At 42.2% G+C, this 18,901-nt stretch overlaps 1 protein-coding gene across 4 annotated transcripts in view; it reads right to left on the bottom strand.

Annotated features, from left to right (window-relative positions):
- LOC124124721 (endothelin-converting enzyme 1-like) overlaps positions 1 to 18,901 on the bottom strand; it is an 88,962-nt gene that overhangs the window by 47,086 nt on the left and 22,975 nt on the right. Inside the window, exon 1 of one of the 4 annotated variants that reach the window (XM_048394025.1) lies at positions 17,652 to 17,750. The exons of 1 other annotated variant lie outside the window; for it this stretch is intronic. In XM_048394025.1, the coding sequence (XP_048249982.1) occupies positions 17,652 to 17,691 (40 nt within the window). In that variant the 5' untranslated portion in view covers positions 17,692 to 17,750. Of the gene's footprint in view, positions 1 to 2,960; positions 3,246 to 17,651; positions 17,751 to 18,901 lie in introns of those variants that run through there. 2 more of the 4 variants (XM_048394027.1, XM_048394026.1) reach the window with 2 other exon arrangements.

Raw genomic sequence — 18,901 nt, 5'->3', positions numbered from 1 at the left:
AGTTGTGTTGTGTTTACTGAAACCGAGACATTGACACTGACATTGTAAATCTTGATTTGTTCTAGATTGTAAGGAAATATCACACATTTACAGGCAATTTCGCCTCCATGAAAAAATAATTAGTTTTTCATCAAAAAAATTAAAATTTGAAAGCAGATAAAAGATATATACTGTATTCGACGTAATAAGTGCCCAGGGCGCTCTCAAAATTAGAAATAGGGGGCTCTTATTAGAATATTATTTTGGTGAAAAATAGAGTTGAAAGATAAATTTCGTGGTTTATGCTGACAGCCTCAAATGTTTATATACGACAGATATATTTTTCCAGAATTTAATTGCCCATAATTGAGGGTGCATATTACACATGAATGCGTATTATACACGAATAAATAGGTCTTGTGTACATTGATCAATTGCAAGGGGTGCTAATTGGGACTGTTCATTAGCCAATACATTAGCAAATATTGCCGTGGGCGCTTATTAGAGTGGGACGCTTATTAACAGCAACCACGGTCAGAATACCGCTATTGACGCCTTGAAACGAACTTTAGTTGACAGAGAATGGATACATATATCATAAATGACATACTTTGACTCGTTAAAAGTCATATTTGTTTTTGTTTGACGATTCTATGTCAACATTCTCGCGATCACGCGATCATGTGCGCGTGAGCCTTGACGGTGACTGGTCAGATTGGTTCCATGTAAAAAATAATACCCGGGAATAGCGATCAGCTGCTTCGCTTAGGGTTATTATTATTTTAAATATGTTTAGTAAAGGCTGCATATAATTAAGAAAATAATGGAATATATTATTCCTGATAAAAAAAATAGTTTCAGATACAATTTTTGCTGATCCTTGCATTAAAAATCCTTTAAAGTTATATCATTGGGTGTGTCTTGACCGAATCACCAGTCGATTCCAAGAAAACGTGTGTACAGCTGATTGCTGTTTCCGGCTTAGTTTACGAGACAATGCACAAGGTAATCTTAATCCCTGGATATAAAACAATGCCTAGCAGAACAATAAATACTATTTAATCGGTAAATAAACATGTCTGGTGATTTTTTATCTCAAATTTCGAATTTGTACTGACGAAGTTTCTCATCACCCGTTCGTTTGCCGGACTTCGCTGAAAGGGTACGGTGTAATTTTTTTCTGCGCATAATATTCAAATTTCTTTTTTTTTCAAAATATTGAACCCGCTAGAGGGGGGTGCGCATTATACATGGGTGCGCACTATACTCAAGAAAATACGGTATGTCGAATACGGTATGATTGTTTAAAGCGAACTGTTCATGGCAGCTGTGTGCATGAGTTGTAGAACTGTATTTGTCTTCGATACTGTTTGCACTGTGTAATTGCTACATACTGCTTCCCCTACATTACATTCATATGTGAGTGTGAGTGAGTTGGGTTTAACGCCGCTTTTAACAGTATTCCAGTTATATCGCGGCGTGTCAGCTTAATGTGGGAGGAAAGCCCGAAGTGATGCAGGTCTCAGACGTTTACCACTTCGTTGAAACCCACGAGCACGGGTATGGTGCTGACAAACCTAGAAACATAATCGGGGCGAACCGGGATTCGAACCCACAATCATAGGTTTCTGGCGTGCCCAAGAGATGCAACTCTGCACAGCGAATTGCGGCGCCTTAGACGACGTGGCCACCTGTGCCCCCTATATTCATATGTACAAAAAGGTCTGTGGTCAACAAGTTTGTTTGTTTATTTGATGTTTAACGCTGCACTCAGCAATATTACAGCTATATGACGTCAGTCTGTAAAAAACGAGTCTGGACCAGACAATCCAGTGATTGATATCATGACCATCAATCCATGCAATATGGATCGATGACATGCATCAACCAAGTCAGCGAGCCTCACCACCCGATCCCGTTAGTCGCCTCTTACGACAAGCATAGTCGCCTTTTACAACAAGTATGGATTGCTGAAGATCTGTTCTACCCCGGATCTTCACGGGTCGGGGTCAACAAGTACTGTAAAAAGTTTGATTGACTGATAAGAACTGGCATCAATCTGCAGGAAATATTATTAGAAATTGTATATTTAAGATTTGACTTCAATATGTCTTTGTGTTTCTGGAGGCATAAATTACCACTTGATAAATCAAATTTGTATCCTTGTTGGTGCTGTTGCCAAATATATCTGTGTATTCAATTTCTCAGTCGTGAAAACTATTTTTACTGTACTGAAATAACATAAGAGAAAATTGTTATGTTTTACAATCTATCAAAAAACTTGTCACTAACTATATGTCAACTTAACCTTAAAATCCTAAAAGATATAGCTTACGTCATACATCATATGAATTGTTATATATCATATATATCCTCTTCTCAAACCATCCCACACTTTAACAACAAATAGTTACATCTCAAGCAACGAACAGAATATACCCACATACACTCAATTATCAACAAAATAAAATTTTTAAAAAAATTATCAATCATATGTATCATAAATATCCTCTTTCAAAACTGTCACAACGCACTTTACAAACACACAGTCACTTCACAAGCCACAAAAGGAATATATCAACATAAAATCACTCAATTGTCAATCAAGTATGATCTTAATCAAAATTATCAATTACATCTTTTATCATAAACATCCTCTTTCAAAACTGCCACAACGCACTTTACAAACACAGTCACATCACAGGCCACACAAGGAATATATCAACATACAGTCACTCAATTGTCAATCAAGTATGATCTAAATCAAAATTATCAATTATATCTTTTATCATAAACATCCTCTTTCAAAACTGTCACAACGTACTTTACAAACACACAATCACATTACAAGTACCCATAATAAAAATCTCAGCCAAAATTTTCACATGTCTCCCACCCCGAGTACAGTCCTTCCATGACAGATCACCTTCATTTCCTAGAGCAACAGGTTCACCCACAGAATCTACAAAATCTATACATGCCTCATCCAAAACTCCAAATCTCGTCAAACATCACAAGCCTCCCCTTGGGTGTGAACAGCTCCAGGATGTGGCACAACACGGCACAACATACCACAACACCTCCAAACTGGACTTGACAGTACAGCCCACACACTCCCAGTGCAATGTGCTACTGTCAGGAAGAAACTTTTCACAGGGGCTTATCGCTGTTGGGCATTCATTAGCTGCAGTACAACAGGTGGTTGAGCCACAACAGTGGCTGGTTGTGTGGCTAAAGTTAAGCCTCAATGATGTTCCGGTTTGCAGGTTCTGCTCAGTTGACAGTTACGGTTCACTGGGTGTGTTGACAGTCACTATGGTCTGTTTCAGTAACCTGGCCTGGGTTGAGAAACACTATAGTCTGTTTAATTACACCATTCAACAAAACATGCCCTCTGCTTGAGGTGAGGTGAGGTGAGGTGAGGTGAGATGGGGTTTAACGTCACATCCAAGATTATTGCACTTATATAGCGACGTGTGTGTGTGTCACTGCTTGTACTAGTCCAGACTGATGCCGATTTATAGTGCTAGCCCACTCTGATACCAAATCACAGTTTAACATGAGTACCCCACTCAGACACAGTATACTGACTCCGAGCCGACCAGTCCTTGTTTTAGCCCCTTAATGCCAGAGCGCCAGGGTAACAACAAGTACCATCATTTAACGTCTTTTGGTATGATGCGGCTGGGGATCAAACCCCAGACCTTCCTCTCTCCGGGCAGACACTCTACCACTAGACCACGGAGACGGTCCCCTCTGCTTGAAGCCTCAATGCTGCAACTTAGTGCTTGTATATGCAGTTGATAGTTTTTCAATTTCTGCTAAACAAATCTAAGTTTGTTGACTAAATGACATATGCTATTGACGGGTCACCGAGGTATGTACAGTGTCAAACATAAACCTGTAGCAACAAGCGTCAATAGGTCTGTGTATGTTGACAATGTGGTAACAGTTTAAGAACATGTTGTTTATGCCTGTTACACTGATCGGATGTTATTATGAATGTGGTCAAATGGGCAATGACTATACAAAACAATGAAAAGAGCAAGATTGAAGGTGGTTGATACGCAACCCAAAACACACGCCTGAATTCCACCAGTGGTGGAGCCCATGCACGAGCAATGCCTGACAAGTAACAGTTAATGTTACTGTATGTATTTCTACATGTCACTAATAGAGGCTCTGTATCGTCGGAGGCACGGGTGGCCCAGTCGTCTAAGGCACCGTGATTCACTGTGCAGAGTTGCGTCCCTTGGAAACGCCAGAAACCTATGATTGTGGGTTCGAATCCCGGTTTGCCACGATTATGTTTCTAGGTTTGGCAGCACCATACCCGTGGGTTTTACCGGCGTGGTAAACGTCTGAGACCTGCATCACTTCAGGCTTTCCTCCCACATTAAGCGGATACGCCACGATATAACTGGAATACTGTTAAAAGCGGCGTTAAACCCAACTCACTCACTCACTTTGGATCGTCATGTATGATGTGTCTTCTACTTCTCCATTTGGTTACACATCATAAAATATTTGTAGAACTTCAAACCAAATCTCTTCTGTTGTCACTAACCTCCACAAATATATATACTTTATTTCACCAGACCCGTGAAGATCCGAGTTAGAATAGGTCTTCAGCAACCCATGCTTGCTGTAAGAAGCGACTATGCTTGTCAGAAGAGGCGACTAATGGGACTGTTTGGTCAGGCTCGCTGACTTTGTTTAATGCATGTCACTGTATCCCAATTGCATGGATTGATGATCATGATGTCAATCACTGGATTGTCTAGTTCAGACATGATTATTTACAGACCATTGCATAGAGCTGCGTTAAACAACAAACAAACAAACAAACCAAAAGTGACTTTGATTAAGGAATCCTGATTAAAAACTAAAAATGAAATATGTCCCGAAAGGCAAAAACTCTGCTCATCCATGCCATGGAAATACCTAGAACAGCAACAGCAGCTGTGGCCTGTGTAATTGATAAATAACAATGCTTATTCACATTCAAAACATCAAGCATACTATCGCTTCTTCAATCTTTTTGTAAATACTCTGTATGTACATATTAATGTCATATGGTAGTATTCTATCCTTTTATCACTGTAGACTAAATAAAATTAAGTGACCGAGTGTGCTTTTACGCCACTTTTAGCATTACTCCAGCAATATCACGCCAGTGGACGCCAGAATTGGGTGTCACACACTGGATCCATATGGGCAACGAGTGGGGATACGCAACCGCCCAAAAAGTGAAAAGTTAACTTTCACTGGCATGAAAACATCCCTGGTGCTGCTCTGCATCAGAACAAAAGAGCAGAGAGAAGCGGGGCGAGGGCACAGATAGCCAAACTCATGGCATCATAGAGTGGGAAGGCGCTAAGGGAATGGTTGATGGTTGGTTTGTTGTTTTATGCCGCACTCAGCAATATTATAGCTATATGACGGCGGTCTGTAAATAATCGAGTCTGTACCAGACAATCCAGTGATTAATATCATGAGCATCGACACGCTAAGGGAATGGACTAGGGCTGGGACAAGTCCAAATTTACTACCCAGGTACCCACCCCCCTATTACCCGACCCTACCCAGGTACCCGCTGTAGGTCTCAAGAGATAGGTCCAAAGGTCCGATTGGGAATAGTTTGACTGTATCCCTGGCAAACTGTGTTTAGATCTATACACTCTAAAACGATCTGGTCATGAATAAACTGAAGTCACCTGAAGCTTTATCTTTATTTAAACATAAAGTCAGAAGGAAAGGGTGCATAGTCAGAAAGAAATGCAAACATCAGTCACTTATAGTGTAACCATAGAGTTCTAGATAAATTTTGCTATTAAACAATATATCATTTGATTAACCACGGGTCTGGGTAGTCCTGTGGGTACCCGGGTCCTATTCAGTACCCACCCGACCCAGGTACCTGAGTTACCCGTCCCAGCCCTAGTAAGGACAGCTTGTGAGTGTCAAGTACCCAAACAACGGAGGCTGAAGCTCATGTTACTTCTTTGACTGGGGTAAATGATGTTCAAATACAAAGTGCAACATTAGAAACTGAACTTGAAAACTTAAGATTCGATGCACGGAAAGATGAACAGGAAAAGAAAATCCAACATGTCAGTAGGGAATCACATGTTTCACAGGGCCCTGAGTCCTACAAGCACAATACAACAAAACACAGCAGAATAAAATAAGGAAACAAGAGGATATGTTTATAACAACAATGGCCAACGGCATACTTTATGGTCATGAAGATCCACGAAGACCCCTTAGGATCCATGAAGATCCATAAAGATCCCTGAAGTTCCATAAAGACCTGAGATGGTCCATGATGGTCCATGAAGATCCATGAAGATCCATAAAGATCCATGATGATCCCCGAAGATCCATTAAGATCCCTGAAGTTCCATAAAGAGTGAGTGAGTGAGTTTGGTTTTACGCCGCTTTTAGCAATATTCCAGCAATATCACGGCAAGGGACACCAGAAATGGGCTTCACACATTGTACCCATGTCGGGAATGGAACCCGGGTCTTCACCGTGACGGGCGAACGCTTCAACCACTAGGCTACCCGACATCCCCAGTTCCATAAAGACCAATGAAGATCCATGAAGATCAAAGGCTCTCAGAAATTACCAGTAAATGACATTATGATACAGAAGTGGGTCTATATGTCAACACCTTAAACAAGAAGGCAGTGGAATATAACATCAAAATAATGAAGTGAATAATTACCTGAAATACATGATGGATATATTGACAGGTTCATGTGGCCATCTGTTCCGCACTATGATCATGGCTACAGGCAATGAGTAGGAACGCCCTACCCAGTTGAGGAACATCTGCTCTATGATCATGGCTACAGGCAATGAGTAGGAACGCCCTACCCAGTTGAGGAACATCTGCTCTATGATCATGGCTACAGGCAATGAGTAGGAACGCCCTACCCAGTTGAGGAACATCTGCTCTATCATCATGGCTACAGGCAATGAGTAGGAACGCCCTACCCAGTTGAGGAACATCAGTTCTGCTCTATGATCATGGCTACAGGCAATGAGTAGGAACGCCGTACCCAGTTGAGGAACATCTGCTCTATCATCATGGCTACAGGCAATGAGTAGGAACGCCCTACCCAGTTGAGGAACATCTGCTCTATGATCATGGCTACAGGCAATGAGTAGGAACGCCGTACCCAGTTGAGGAACATCTGATCTATCATCATGGCTACAGGCAATGAGTAGGAACGCCCTACCCAGTTGAGGAACATCTGCTCTATGATCATGGCTACAGGCAATGAGTAGGAACGCCATACCCAGTTGAGGAACATCTGTCTTGCTCTATGATCATGGCTATAGGCAATGAGTAGGAACGCCCTACCCAGTTGAGGAACATCTTTCTTGCTCTATGATCATGGGTACTTAAGACAGAACTCCCAATTACCAAAAAGTTGTAAGTGAGAAGAAACTGACCTAATCCTGGAGGAACGGAGAAAACTGCTTCTGAGAAAAGACACTGACAGGTCATATATTCCAATCTCAACAAACCAGATCTTTAACCCTGGTGCGATACCTCTCGGTGTGAAGACCTGACAACACCACCATAGAAGGTCATGTTAGGTGAACCCTGAGCAACTTTGACAACTCAATCCAAATGAAAGATGCAGTCTCTCTAAAATGATTTTGTTATATTTTTTCACTGCCTTGGAGATTTCAATCGTAGTAAAGGAAATGAAACACAACACAAATATACCTTCCATAATATGATACTCTTTCTGGTGTAGATGCCATGTGGCTCAGAAAAGATAAAATATTCACGACAAAATAGCATGGTTTTATTGTTCTGTGTTCACCATTGGAGACTGGATGTTGTTTGTTTGTTTGTTTGTTTGTTTGTTGTTTAACGCTGCACTCAGCAATATTCCAGCTATATGACAGCAGTCTGTAAATAATCGAGTCTGGACCAGACAATCCAGTGATTGACATCATGAGCATCGATCCATGCTATTGGGATTGATGACATGTATCAACAAAGTCAGTGAGCCTGACCACCTGATCCCGTTAGTCGCCTCTTAAGTCAAGCAAAGTCTCCTTTTACGGCAAGCATGGGTTGCTGAAGACCTATTCTACCCCGGATCTTCACGGATCGAGACAGGATGTGTTGAGTTTGTTACATGTGTCTGTATGGGCTTGCCTGTTTACTTTAGCTTACTGAGGCTGGGGAATTTTCTACCCCAAGTAAAATTTGACGAAGGACATCCTTCTCAGTGTGGACAAATAAAGGGTTGCTGCCTACATACCGTATTCAATGCAATAAGCGACCAGGGCGCTCTGAAAATGAGAAATAGGGGGTTCTTATTAGAATATATTTTGGTGAAAAATACTGAGTTGAAAGATCATAAATTTCATGGTTTATTCTGACAGACTGAAATGTTTATAAAGGACAGATATATTTTTCCAGAATTTAATTTCCCATAATTAAGGATGCATATAACACCTGCATTATACATGAATAAATAAGTTTTGTGTACATTGATCAATTGGAAGGGGTGCTAATTGGGATTGTTCACTAGCCAATTTTTTGCAAATATTGCAGTGGGCGCTTATTAGAGTGGGGCACTTATTACGTCGAATATGGTATTAGGTAAACAAAGACACTACAGTTCCCCGAGACGATACTGCACGTCACACTTCCTGCATTTGGCAGCAAGCATTGTTTTGGATAAATATGTCCATCCTGCGGCCGTGCCTCTGTTTTGTGATAGGATGGGCATAGATCTACAGTCTGTTTTTCATTTTCGCCTGCCATTGTGAAATCGTTCAAGTTGGGCTCTGGAAGAGTCAAGCCTCCAGGTGACAGGAAATACCTGGACTTCAGTTAACATAAGAGGCTTGATGCTTCAGGAGGCTGAAATCTACCTTGTTGGTATTCAGTTTCAAACATCAACACAAGCCTTCAGTCTTCCTCCCACCTGGTGCAACTGAGGAGGATGTAATTGAGGCCTATGTAATTTTCGCGACAATTGGTCAAAATAGGAAAAGAAGGCAGTTCATTCAAATGCATTACATGCATTCTTGAGACCCGTGAAGATCCGGGGTAGAGTAGGTCTTCAGCAACCCATGTGTGCTGGAAAAGGCGACTTATCGTAAGAGGCGACTAACGGGATCAGGTGGTCAGGCTCGCTGACTTGGTTGATGCATGTCATCGATCCGAGTTGCGTGGATTGATGCTCATGATATCAATCACTGGATTGTCTGGTCCAGACTTGATTATTTATAGACTGCTGTGATATAGCTGGAATATTGCTGAGTGCGGCGTTAAACAACAAACTAACCAACCAAAACATGCAATCTTGAACATCTTGTCAACTGTCTGTAAGATATTATCAAGGGAAATCACTGAATAATGTCGATTGATTTTACAACAGGAAGTCGTTTAGCGATAGTGGAACATGCAACTAATAAGGAAAACACTTTAATTTCAAACTTTAATTTCGTCAAGAAATGAAATAAAAATTAATATAAGTATTTCTATGGTAACGACAATGCCCACGAGTCACAGTACAATAAATTCCAAAGGGCCACTTCCTATTTCATGTGTGCCAGCGGATATGGCGGCACCAGTAATATCGAGCCTTAAAATTGATAATTGAGTGAGTGAGTGAGTGAGTGAGTATGGTTTTACACCGCTTTTAGCAATATTCCAGCAATATCACGGCGGGGGACACCAGAAATGGGCTTCACACATTGTACCCATGTCAGGAATCGAACCCGGGTCTTCAGCATGATGAGGGATTGCTTTAACCACTAGGCTACCCGACCGCCCCCAAAATTGATAATTGAAGTTACGTGATGATTCATAAACAATCCTAACATGCTACATAACCCTTACAGACACCGTGATTTACCAGTATGCTGAGGATTAAACACAAAATATCTTACGATTTGAACAAACTCTCATGGCACCATAAGGAGCCACATACGCGACATCTATCGGAGGATTGAATAATGAGAAGCCGTATTATCATAACAAGCCACATGCGCGACATCTATCGGAGGATCGAAGAATGAGAAGCCGTATTATCATAACAAGTCACATGCACGACATCTATCGGAGGATCGAAGAATGAGAAGCCGTATTATCATAACGAGCCACATACACGACATCTATCGGAGGATTGAAGAATGAGAAGCCGTATTATCATAACAAGCCACATGCACAACATCTATCAGAGGATCGAAGAATGAGAAGCCGTATTATCTTAGCAAGCCACATATGCGACATCTATCGGAGGATCGAAGAATGAGAAGCCGTATTATCTTAGCAAGCCACATATGCGACATCTATCGGAGGATCGAAGAATGAGAAGCCGTATTATCATAACAAGCCACATGCGCGACATCTATCGGAGGATCGAAGAATGAGAAGCCGTATTATCATAACAAGTCACATACACGACATCTATCGGAGGATCGAAGAATGAGAAGCCGTATTATCATAACGAGCCACATACACGACATCTATCGGAGGATTGAAGAATGAGAAGCCGTATTATCATAACAAGCCACATGCACAACATCTATCGGAGGATCGAAGAATGAGAAGCCGTATTATCATAGCAAGCCACATATGCGACATCTATCGGAGGATCGAAGAATGAGAAGCCGTATTATCTTAGCAAGCCACATACACAACATCTATCGGAGGATCGAAGAATGAGAAGCCGTATTATCATAACAAGCCACATGCGCGACATCTATCGGAGGATCGAAGAATGAGAAGCCGTATTATCTTAGCAAGCCACATACATGACATCTATCAGAGGATCGAAGAATGAGAAGCCGTATTATCTTAGCAAGCCACATATGCGACATCTATCGGAGGATCGAAGAATGAGAAGCCATATTATCATAACAAGCCACATGCGCGACATCTATCGGAGGATCGAAGAATGAGAAGCCGTATTATCATAACAAGTCACATACACGACATCTATCGGAGGATCGAAGAATGAGAAGCCGTATTATCATAACGAGCCACATACACGACATCTATCGGAGGATTGAAGAATGAGAAGCCGTATTATCATAACAAGCCACATGCACAACATCTATCGGAGGATCGAAGAATGAGAAGCCGTATTATCATAGCAAGCCACATATGCGACATCTATCGGAGGATCGAAGAATGAGAAGCCGTATTATCTTAGCAAGCCACATACACAACATCTATCGGAGGATCGAAGAATGAGAAGCCGTATTATCATAACAAGCCACATGCGCGACATCTATCGGAGGATCGAAGAATGAGAAGCCGTATTATCTTAGCAAGCCACATACATGACATCTATCAGAGGATCGAAGAATGAGAAGCCGTATTATCTTAGCAAGCCACATATGCGACATCTATCGGAGGATCGAAGAATGAGAAGCCGTATTATCATAACAAGCCACATGCGCGACATCTATCGGAGGATCGAAGAATGAGAAGCCGTATTATCATAACAAGTCACATACACGACATCTATCGGAGGATCGAAGAATGAGAAGCCGTATTATCATAACGAGCCACATACACGACATCTATCGGAGGATTGAAGAATGAGAAGCCGTATTATCATAACAAGCCACATGCACAACATCTATCGGAGGATCGAAGAATGAGAAGCCGTATTATCTTAGCAAGCCACATACATGACATCTATCGGAGGATCGAAGAATGAGAAGCCGTATTATCTTAGCAAGCCACATATGCGACATCTATCAGAGGATCGAAGAATGAGAAGTCGTATTATCATAACAAGCCACATGCGCGACATCTATCGGAGGATCGAAGAATGAGAAGCCGTATTATCATAACAAGCCACATGCGCGACATCTATCGGAGGATCGAAGAATGAGAAGCCGTATTATCATAGCAAGCCACATATGCGACATCTATCGGAGGATCGAAGAATGAGAAGCCGTATTATCTTAGCAAGCCACATACACAACATCTATCGGAGGATCGAAGAATGAGAAGCCGTATTATCATAACAAGCCACATGCGCGACATCTATCGGAGGATCGAAGAATGAGAAGCCGTATTATCTTAGCAAGCCACATACATGACATCTATCGGAGGATCGAAGAATGAGAAGCCGTATTATCTTAGCAAACAACATACACAACATCTATTGGAGGATCGAAGAATGAGAAGCCGTATTATCATAACAAGCCACATACACAACATCTATCGGAGGATCGAAGAATGAGAAGCCGTATTATCTTAGCAAGCCACATATGCGACATCTATCGGAGGATCGAAGAATGAGAAGCCGTATTATCATAACAAGCCACATGCGCGACATCTATCGGAGGATCGAAGAATGAGAAGCCGTATTATCATAACAAGTCACATACACGACATCTATCGGAGGATCGAAGAATGAGAAGCCGTATTATCTTAGCAAGCCACATATGCGACATCTATCGGAGGATCGAAGAATGAGAAGCGGTATTATCTTAGCAAGCCACATACACGACATCTATCGGAGGATCGTAGAATGAGAAGCCGTATTATCTTAGCAAGCCACATATGCGACTTCTATCGGAGGATCAAAGAATGAGAAGCCGTATTACCTTAGCAAGCCGCATATGCGACATCTATCGGAGGATCGAAGAATAAGAAGGCGTATTATCATAACAAAGCCAAACCGACATGTGTTTTTGTTGTTGAATGATGCATACACGACTTGAAAGGGTAAAGCTATCAGTCAACATCATATTTTGTGCAGTCAAAGACTACATCATCCCATCAGGGAATACAGGTAAATGAACAGGTGATTACAAACTTAGTCAAAAAAAATGTGAAATCTGAGATAAATTATCACCAGACTTGATGATTTCTATATAAATTGTATTTTCTGTTCTGCTAGGCATTGTTTTATATGCAGAAATAAAGATTACTATGTGTATTGTGTCGTAAACTAAGCTGGAAATAGCAATCAGCTGTATTTTCTACCAATCTACCGTGATTCAGTTAAGAAAAAACCTGATAATATAGCTTCAAAGAATTTTGATGCAATGATCGGATGAATTGTATCTGAAACTGTTATGTTATCAGAAATAGTATATCGAGTTATGTTAGTTTTAGCTTTTACTATGTATGTTTGAAATGATAATAACCATAAGCGTAGCACTTTGGAACAACTGATTGCTGTTGCCGTATATGTTTTACGTATTGAACAACTTGATCAGTCGCAGTTGAGGCCTCCCACGGTCATGCTGCGGCAAATGAATGAAAATAAAATACAAATATTGGAAATACAACCGACAAGAGTTATATGTATAGTATCAGGCAGATACCTTGTTTGAGGAATGTATCCGTGAATATCCACATAAATGAACAATATGACATACATCTAAAGCTGTACAAAGAAAAGGTCACGTGGAGCGCTGTTTGTTGGATCAATGGGATTCCCCCTCACTGTCAACGAGGTCTCCCTTGTTGGTCCCAAGCCCTGTTTGTTGGGTCAAGGGGATTCCCCCTCACTGTCAATGAGGTCTCCCTTGTTGGTCCCAAGCCCTGTTTGTTGGATCAAGGGGATTCCCCCTCACTGTCAATGAGGTCTCCCTTGTTGATCCCAAGTCCTGTTTGTTGGGTCAAGGGGATTCCCCCTCACTGTCAACGAGGTCTCCCTTGTTGATCCCAAGCCCTGTTTGTTGGATCAAGGGGATTCCCCCTCACTGTCAACGCGTCTCCCTTGTTGATCCCAAGCCCTGTTTGTTGGGTCAAGGGGATTCCCCCTCACTGTCAACGTGTCTCTCTTGTTGGTCCGAGGCCCTGTTTGTTGGGTCAAGGGGATTCCCCCTCACTGTCAACGAGGTCTCCCTTGTTGGCCCCAAGCCCTGTTTGTTGGATCAAGGGGATTCCCCCTCACTGTCAACGAGGTCTCCCTTGTTGGTCCCAAGCCCTGTTTGTGTGGTCAAGGGGATTCCCCCTCACTGTCAACGAGGTGTCCCTTGTTGATCCCAAGCCCTGTTTGTTGGGTCAAGGGGATTCCCCCTCACTGTCAATGAGGTCTCCCTTGTTGGTCAGAAGCCCTGTTTGTTGGGTCAAGGGGATTCCCCCTCACTGTCAACGCGTCTCCCTTGTTGATCCCAAGCCCTGTTTGTTGGGTCAAGGGGATTCCCCCTCACTGTCAACGCGTCTCTCTTGTTGGTCCGAAGCCCTGTTTGTTGGGTCAAGGGGATTCCCCCTCACTGTCAATGAGGTCTCTCTTGTTGGTGCGAAGCCCTGTTTGTTGGGTCAAGGGGATTCCCCCTCACTGTCAACGCGTCTCCCTTGTTGATCCCAAGCCCTGTTTGTTGGGTCAAGGGAATTCCCCCTCACTGTCAACGAGGTCTCTCTTGTTGGTCCCAAGCCCTGTTTGTTGGGTCAAGGGGATTCCCCCTCACTGTCAACGAGGTCTCCCTTATTGATCCCAAGCCCTGTTTGTTGGATCAAGGGGATTCCCCCTCACTGTCAACGAGGTCTCCCTTGTTGCCAAAATAGAACATATATGTGTTGAGCAATACTACTAACTACACATGCACCAAATTTGATTAATTTGAAACAAAACAGGTGGAGTAATGGCTATAAATAGATTTTTCAATATGGCAGCTGTGGCGGCCATTTTAAATTCAGATTCAAACTCCTTGAACAAAATGGGGTGTCATCATTGTTGGGACCTTACAAACTAAACCTAGGAATTGATTGTAAATTAAATTACAACTAGCATAATTGTATGAGTTCTTTGTCCATTGAAACCATTTCAACAATTGTGCCAAGTCTAGTTATCATACATCATGCATGATTTGTTCGCTGCTAGGATATGAAGATTGATTGTATAACTCAAAGCCACAGTATGAACATATGTGCCCAGTCTGATTGATGACAACACACAGGGTCCCTAGCTGTGTCTAGACAGTTGTAGAGACTGTTTGATGACAGCACACAGGGTCACTAGCTGTGTCTAGACAGTTGTAGAGACTGTTTGATGACAACACACAGGGTACCTAGCTGTGTCTAGACATGTATAGAGACTGTTTGATGACATCACACAGGGTCCCTAGCTGTGTCTAGACATGTATAGAAATTGTTTGATGACATCACACAGGGTCCCTAGCTGTGTCTAGAGACTTGTAGAGACTGTTTGATGACAACACACAGGGTCCCTAGCTGTGTCTAGACAGTTGTAGAGCCTGTTTGATGACAACACACAGGGTCCCTAGCTGTGTCTAGACAGTTGTAGAGACTGTTTGATGACAACACACAGGGTCCCTAGCTGTGTCTAGACAGTTATAGAGACTGTTTGATGACAACACACAGGGTCCCTAGCTGTGTCTAGACAGTTATAGAGCCTGTTTGATGACAACACACAGGGTCCCTAGCTGTGTCTAGACAGTTATAGAGCCTGTTTGATGACAACACACAGGGTCCCTAGCTGTGTCTAGACAGTTGAAGAGACTGTTTGATGACAACACACGGGGTCCCTCGCTGTGTCTAGACAGTTATAGAAACTGTTTGATGACAACACACAGGGTCCCCAGCTGTGTCTAGACAGTTGTAGAGACTGTTTGATGACAACACACAGGGTCCCTAGCTGTGTCTAGACAGTTGTAGAGACTGTTTGATGACAACACACAGGGTCCCTAGCTGTGTCTAGACAGTTATAGAGACTGTTTGATGACAACACACAGGGTACCTAGCTGTGTCTAGACAGTTATAGAGCCTGTTTGATTACAACTCACAGGGTCCCTAGCTGTGTCTAGACACTTGTAAAGACTGTTTGATGACAACACACAGGGTCCCTAGCTGTGTCTAGACACTTGTAAAGACTGTTTGATGACAGCACACAGGGTCCCTAGCTGTGTCTAGACAGTTATAGAGACTGTTTGATGACATCACACAGGGTCCCTAGCTGTGTCTAGACAGTTATAGAGAATGTTTGATGACAACACACAGGGTCCCTAGCTGTGTCTAGACAGTTGTAGAGACTGTTTGATGACAACACACAGGGTCCCTAGCTGTGTCTAGACAGTTGTAGAGACTGTTTGATGACAACACACAGGGTCCCTAGCTGTGTCTAGACACTTGTAAAGACTGTTTGATGACAGCACACAGGGTCCCTAGCTGTGTCTAGACAGTTGTAGAGACTGTTTGATGACATCACACAGGGTCCCTAGCTGTGTCTAGACAGTTGTAGAGAATGTTTGATGACAACACACAGGGTCCCTAGCTGTGTCTAGACAGTTGTAGAGACTGTTTGATGACAACACACAGGGTCCCTAGCTGTGTCTAGACGGTTATAGAGACTGTTTGATGACAACACACAGGGTCCCTAGCTGTGTCTAGACGGTTATAGAGCCTGTTTGATGACAACACACGGGGTCCCTAGCTGTGTCTAGACAGTTATAGAGACTGTTTGATGACAACACACAGGGTCCCTAGCTGTGTCTAGACGGTTATAGAGCCTGTTTGATGACAACACACAGGGTCCCTTGCTGTGTCTAGACAGTTGTAGAGCATGTTTGATGACAACACATGGGGTCCCTAGCTGTGTCTAGACAGTTATAGAGACTGTTTGATGACAACACACAGGGTCCCTAGCTGTGTCTAGACGGTTATAGAGCCTGTTTGATGACAACTCACAGGGTCCCTAGCTGTGGCAGTTGTCAATTCCTCAAGGTAGAAACTAAGTCAAGCAATAGGCCAAACCATCTTCATGTTTGTTTTACAATGATTTTACGATGACATGCATCAACCAAGTCAGCGAGCCTGACCACCCGATCCTGTTAGGCGTCTCTTACGACAAGCATTATGAGTCACCTCTTATGGCAAGCATGGGATACTGAAGACCTATTCTAATCGGTATCCTCATGGGTCGAAATCCTAACTAGTCTGTATAGCACTGGTGTTGTGTGCAGAAAGGGAGCACCAGATTAAACCTAAAACCATCTTTCAACAATGTATTTTTTGCGGCAGACAACTTTAATATCCAACCCAAAAGATTCTGCCAACTATTCTTTGCACAACTGCTGTGGGTCGCCGAAGACCTATTCTAACCTGGATATTCATGGGGAGTTGTTGCAGTTGATCCTGAGCCAGGAATTCTGAACATGCCTTTCTACAAGTAAAACTGACGCAACTATATATCATTATGCACAATTATAGAGACAACTAGACTGCCTCCGTGGTCTAGTGGTAGAGCGTCCGCCCGGAGAGCGGAAGGTCCAGGGTTCGATCCCCGTCCGTGTCATACCAAAAGACGTTAAAAGATGTTACTTGTTGTTACCCTGTCTGGCGCTCGGCATTAAGGGGCTAAAACAAGGACTGGTCGGCTCGGAGTCAGTATACTGTGTCTGAGTGGGGTATTCATGTTACACTGCGGCATGGTATCTCAGTGGTAAGTATTACTTGCTAAACTAAAATTATATGAAATGATGTATAAATATTACACCAAAATAACTCATAAAAGCACTTGATGTGGATCTAATTATTATCAACAACATAGGATAACAGTCTTCAAAAAACCTACTTCAAAACGTGTGAAAGTCTGGCACTCTTAACTAGTCCATAAGTGCTGGCAGTCAGACAGACTTAACACAGTAAACATTCATTTTAAAATAAAAAATCAGATTCCAAATCTCCACCAACCTTCATCACCCTCAAAGGAGTGATAGGAGCTTTCAGGCATAGCAAAACCAACCGGACCTACACAACAACAGCATCTGACTGAGCAATCAGCCTCTGCAAGCATCACAACCAAAGGGCATCCAACTTCATTATAACAACAAACTTGGTATACAGGCATTTACTTTATACATGAAATAAAATAAATTTTATAAGGCATATAAAAATGTACAACAGCATGAATCTTGTGAGTAACTGACGTCACTTGTATTTAAATTCTTTTGGAACCATTCTGCTTTTAAATGAGGTAATGAGGTCCTTAAAAGGTCCATCAGCTGGCTCTATTCAGTGTCATTTACCATTTCATTGTCAGCTCTGGTAACATATGTTGAACTATCGCTGTTAGACAGTGGTATTACACAATCCAAATATTCAGGGAACCTAATTGATAAATACTTTAAATCCGAAATTGAAAACAGATTGTTGATAAATTCAACATAACTTTTACGAAATATACCGTATACGACGCAATAAACACCCGGGGCGCTCTCAAAATTAGAAATTGGGGGCTCTTATTAGCATATAATTTTGGTGAGAAAAAAAAACACAGTTGGAAGATTGTAAATTGTGGTTTATGCTGACAGCCTGAAATGATACAAAAGAAAAGTATGTGCGTATCATACACGACAGATATATTTTCCAGAATTTAATTAAGGGTGCATATAACACACAAGTGCGTATTATACACGAATAAATAAGTCTTGTGTACATTGATTAATGGGAAGGGGTGCTAATTGGGATTGTTCACTAGCCAATATATTAGCAAATATCGCCGTGGGCGCTTATTACGTCGAATACGGTATGTTTATATATCTTCTTGTACTTTAAGTAACATTTTAGAAACTGTTAATTCAATGCAATGTTTTAGTACAGTTGCATTTGTGCCTGCTAATTGTGCTCACCCCTGTACTGAAAAAGTTGCATTAAAATGAAATACAAGTTGGAATCCATAAGTGAGTGAGTGAGTTGGGTTTAACACCGCTTTTAACAGTATTCCAGTTATATCGCGGCGTGTCAGCTTAATGTGGGAGGAAAGCCCGAAGTGATGCAGGTCTCAGACATTTACCACTTCGGAGAAACCCACAAACACAGGTATCATGGTATGGTGCTGACAAACCTAGAAACATAATCGGGGCGAACCGGGATTCGAACCCACAATCATAGGTTTCTGGCGTGCCCAAGGGCTTTCCCCCCACACTAAGCTGACACGCCGC

The sequence above is a fragment of the Haliotis rufescens genome, unplaced genomic scaffold (assembly GCF_023055435.1).
Source record: "Haliotis rufescens isolate VD_foot unplaced genomic scaffold, xgHalRufe1.0.p SCAF_128, whole genome shotgun sequence".
NCBI lineage: Eukaryota > Metazoa > Mollusca > Gastropoda > Lepetellida > Haliotidae > Haliotis > Haliotis rufescens.
This window is presented reverse-complemented; position numbering and strand designations above follow the sequence as displayed.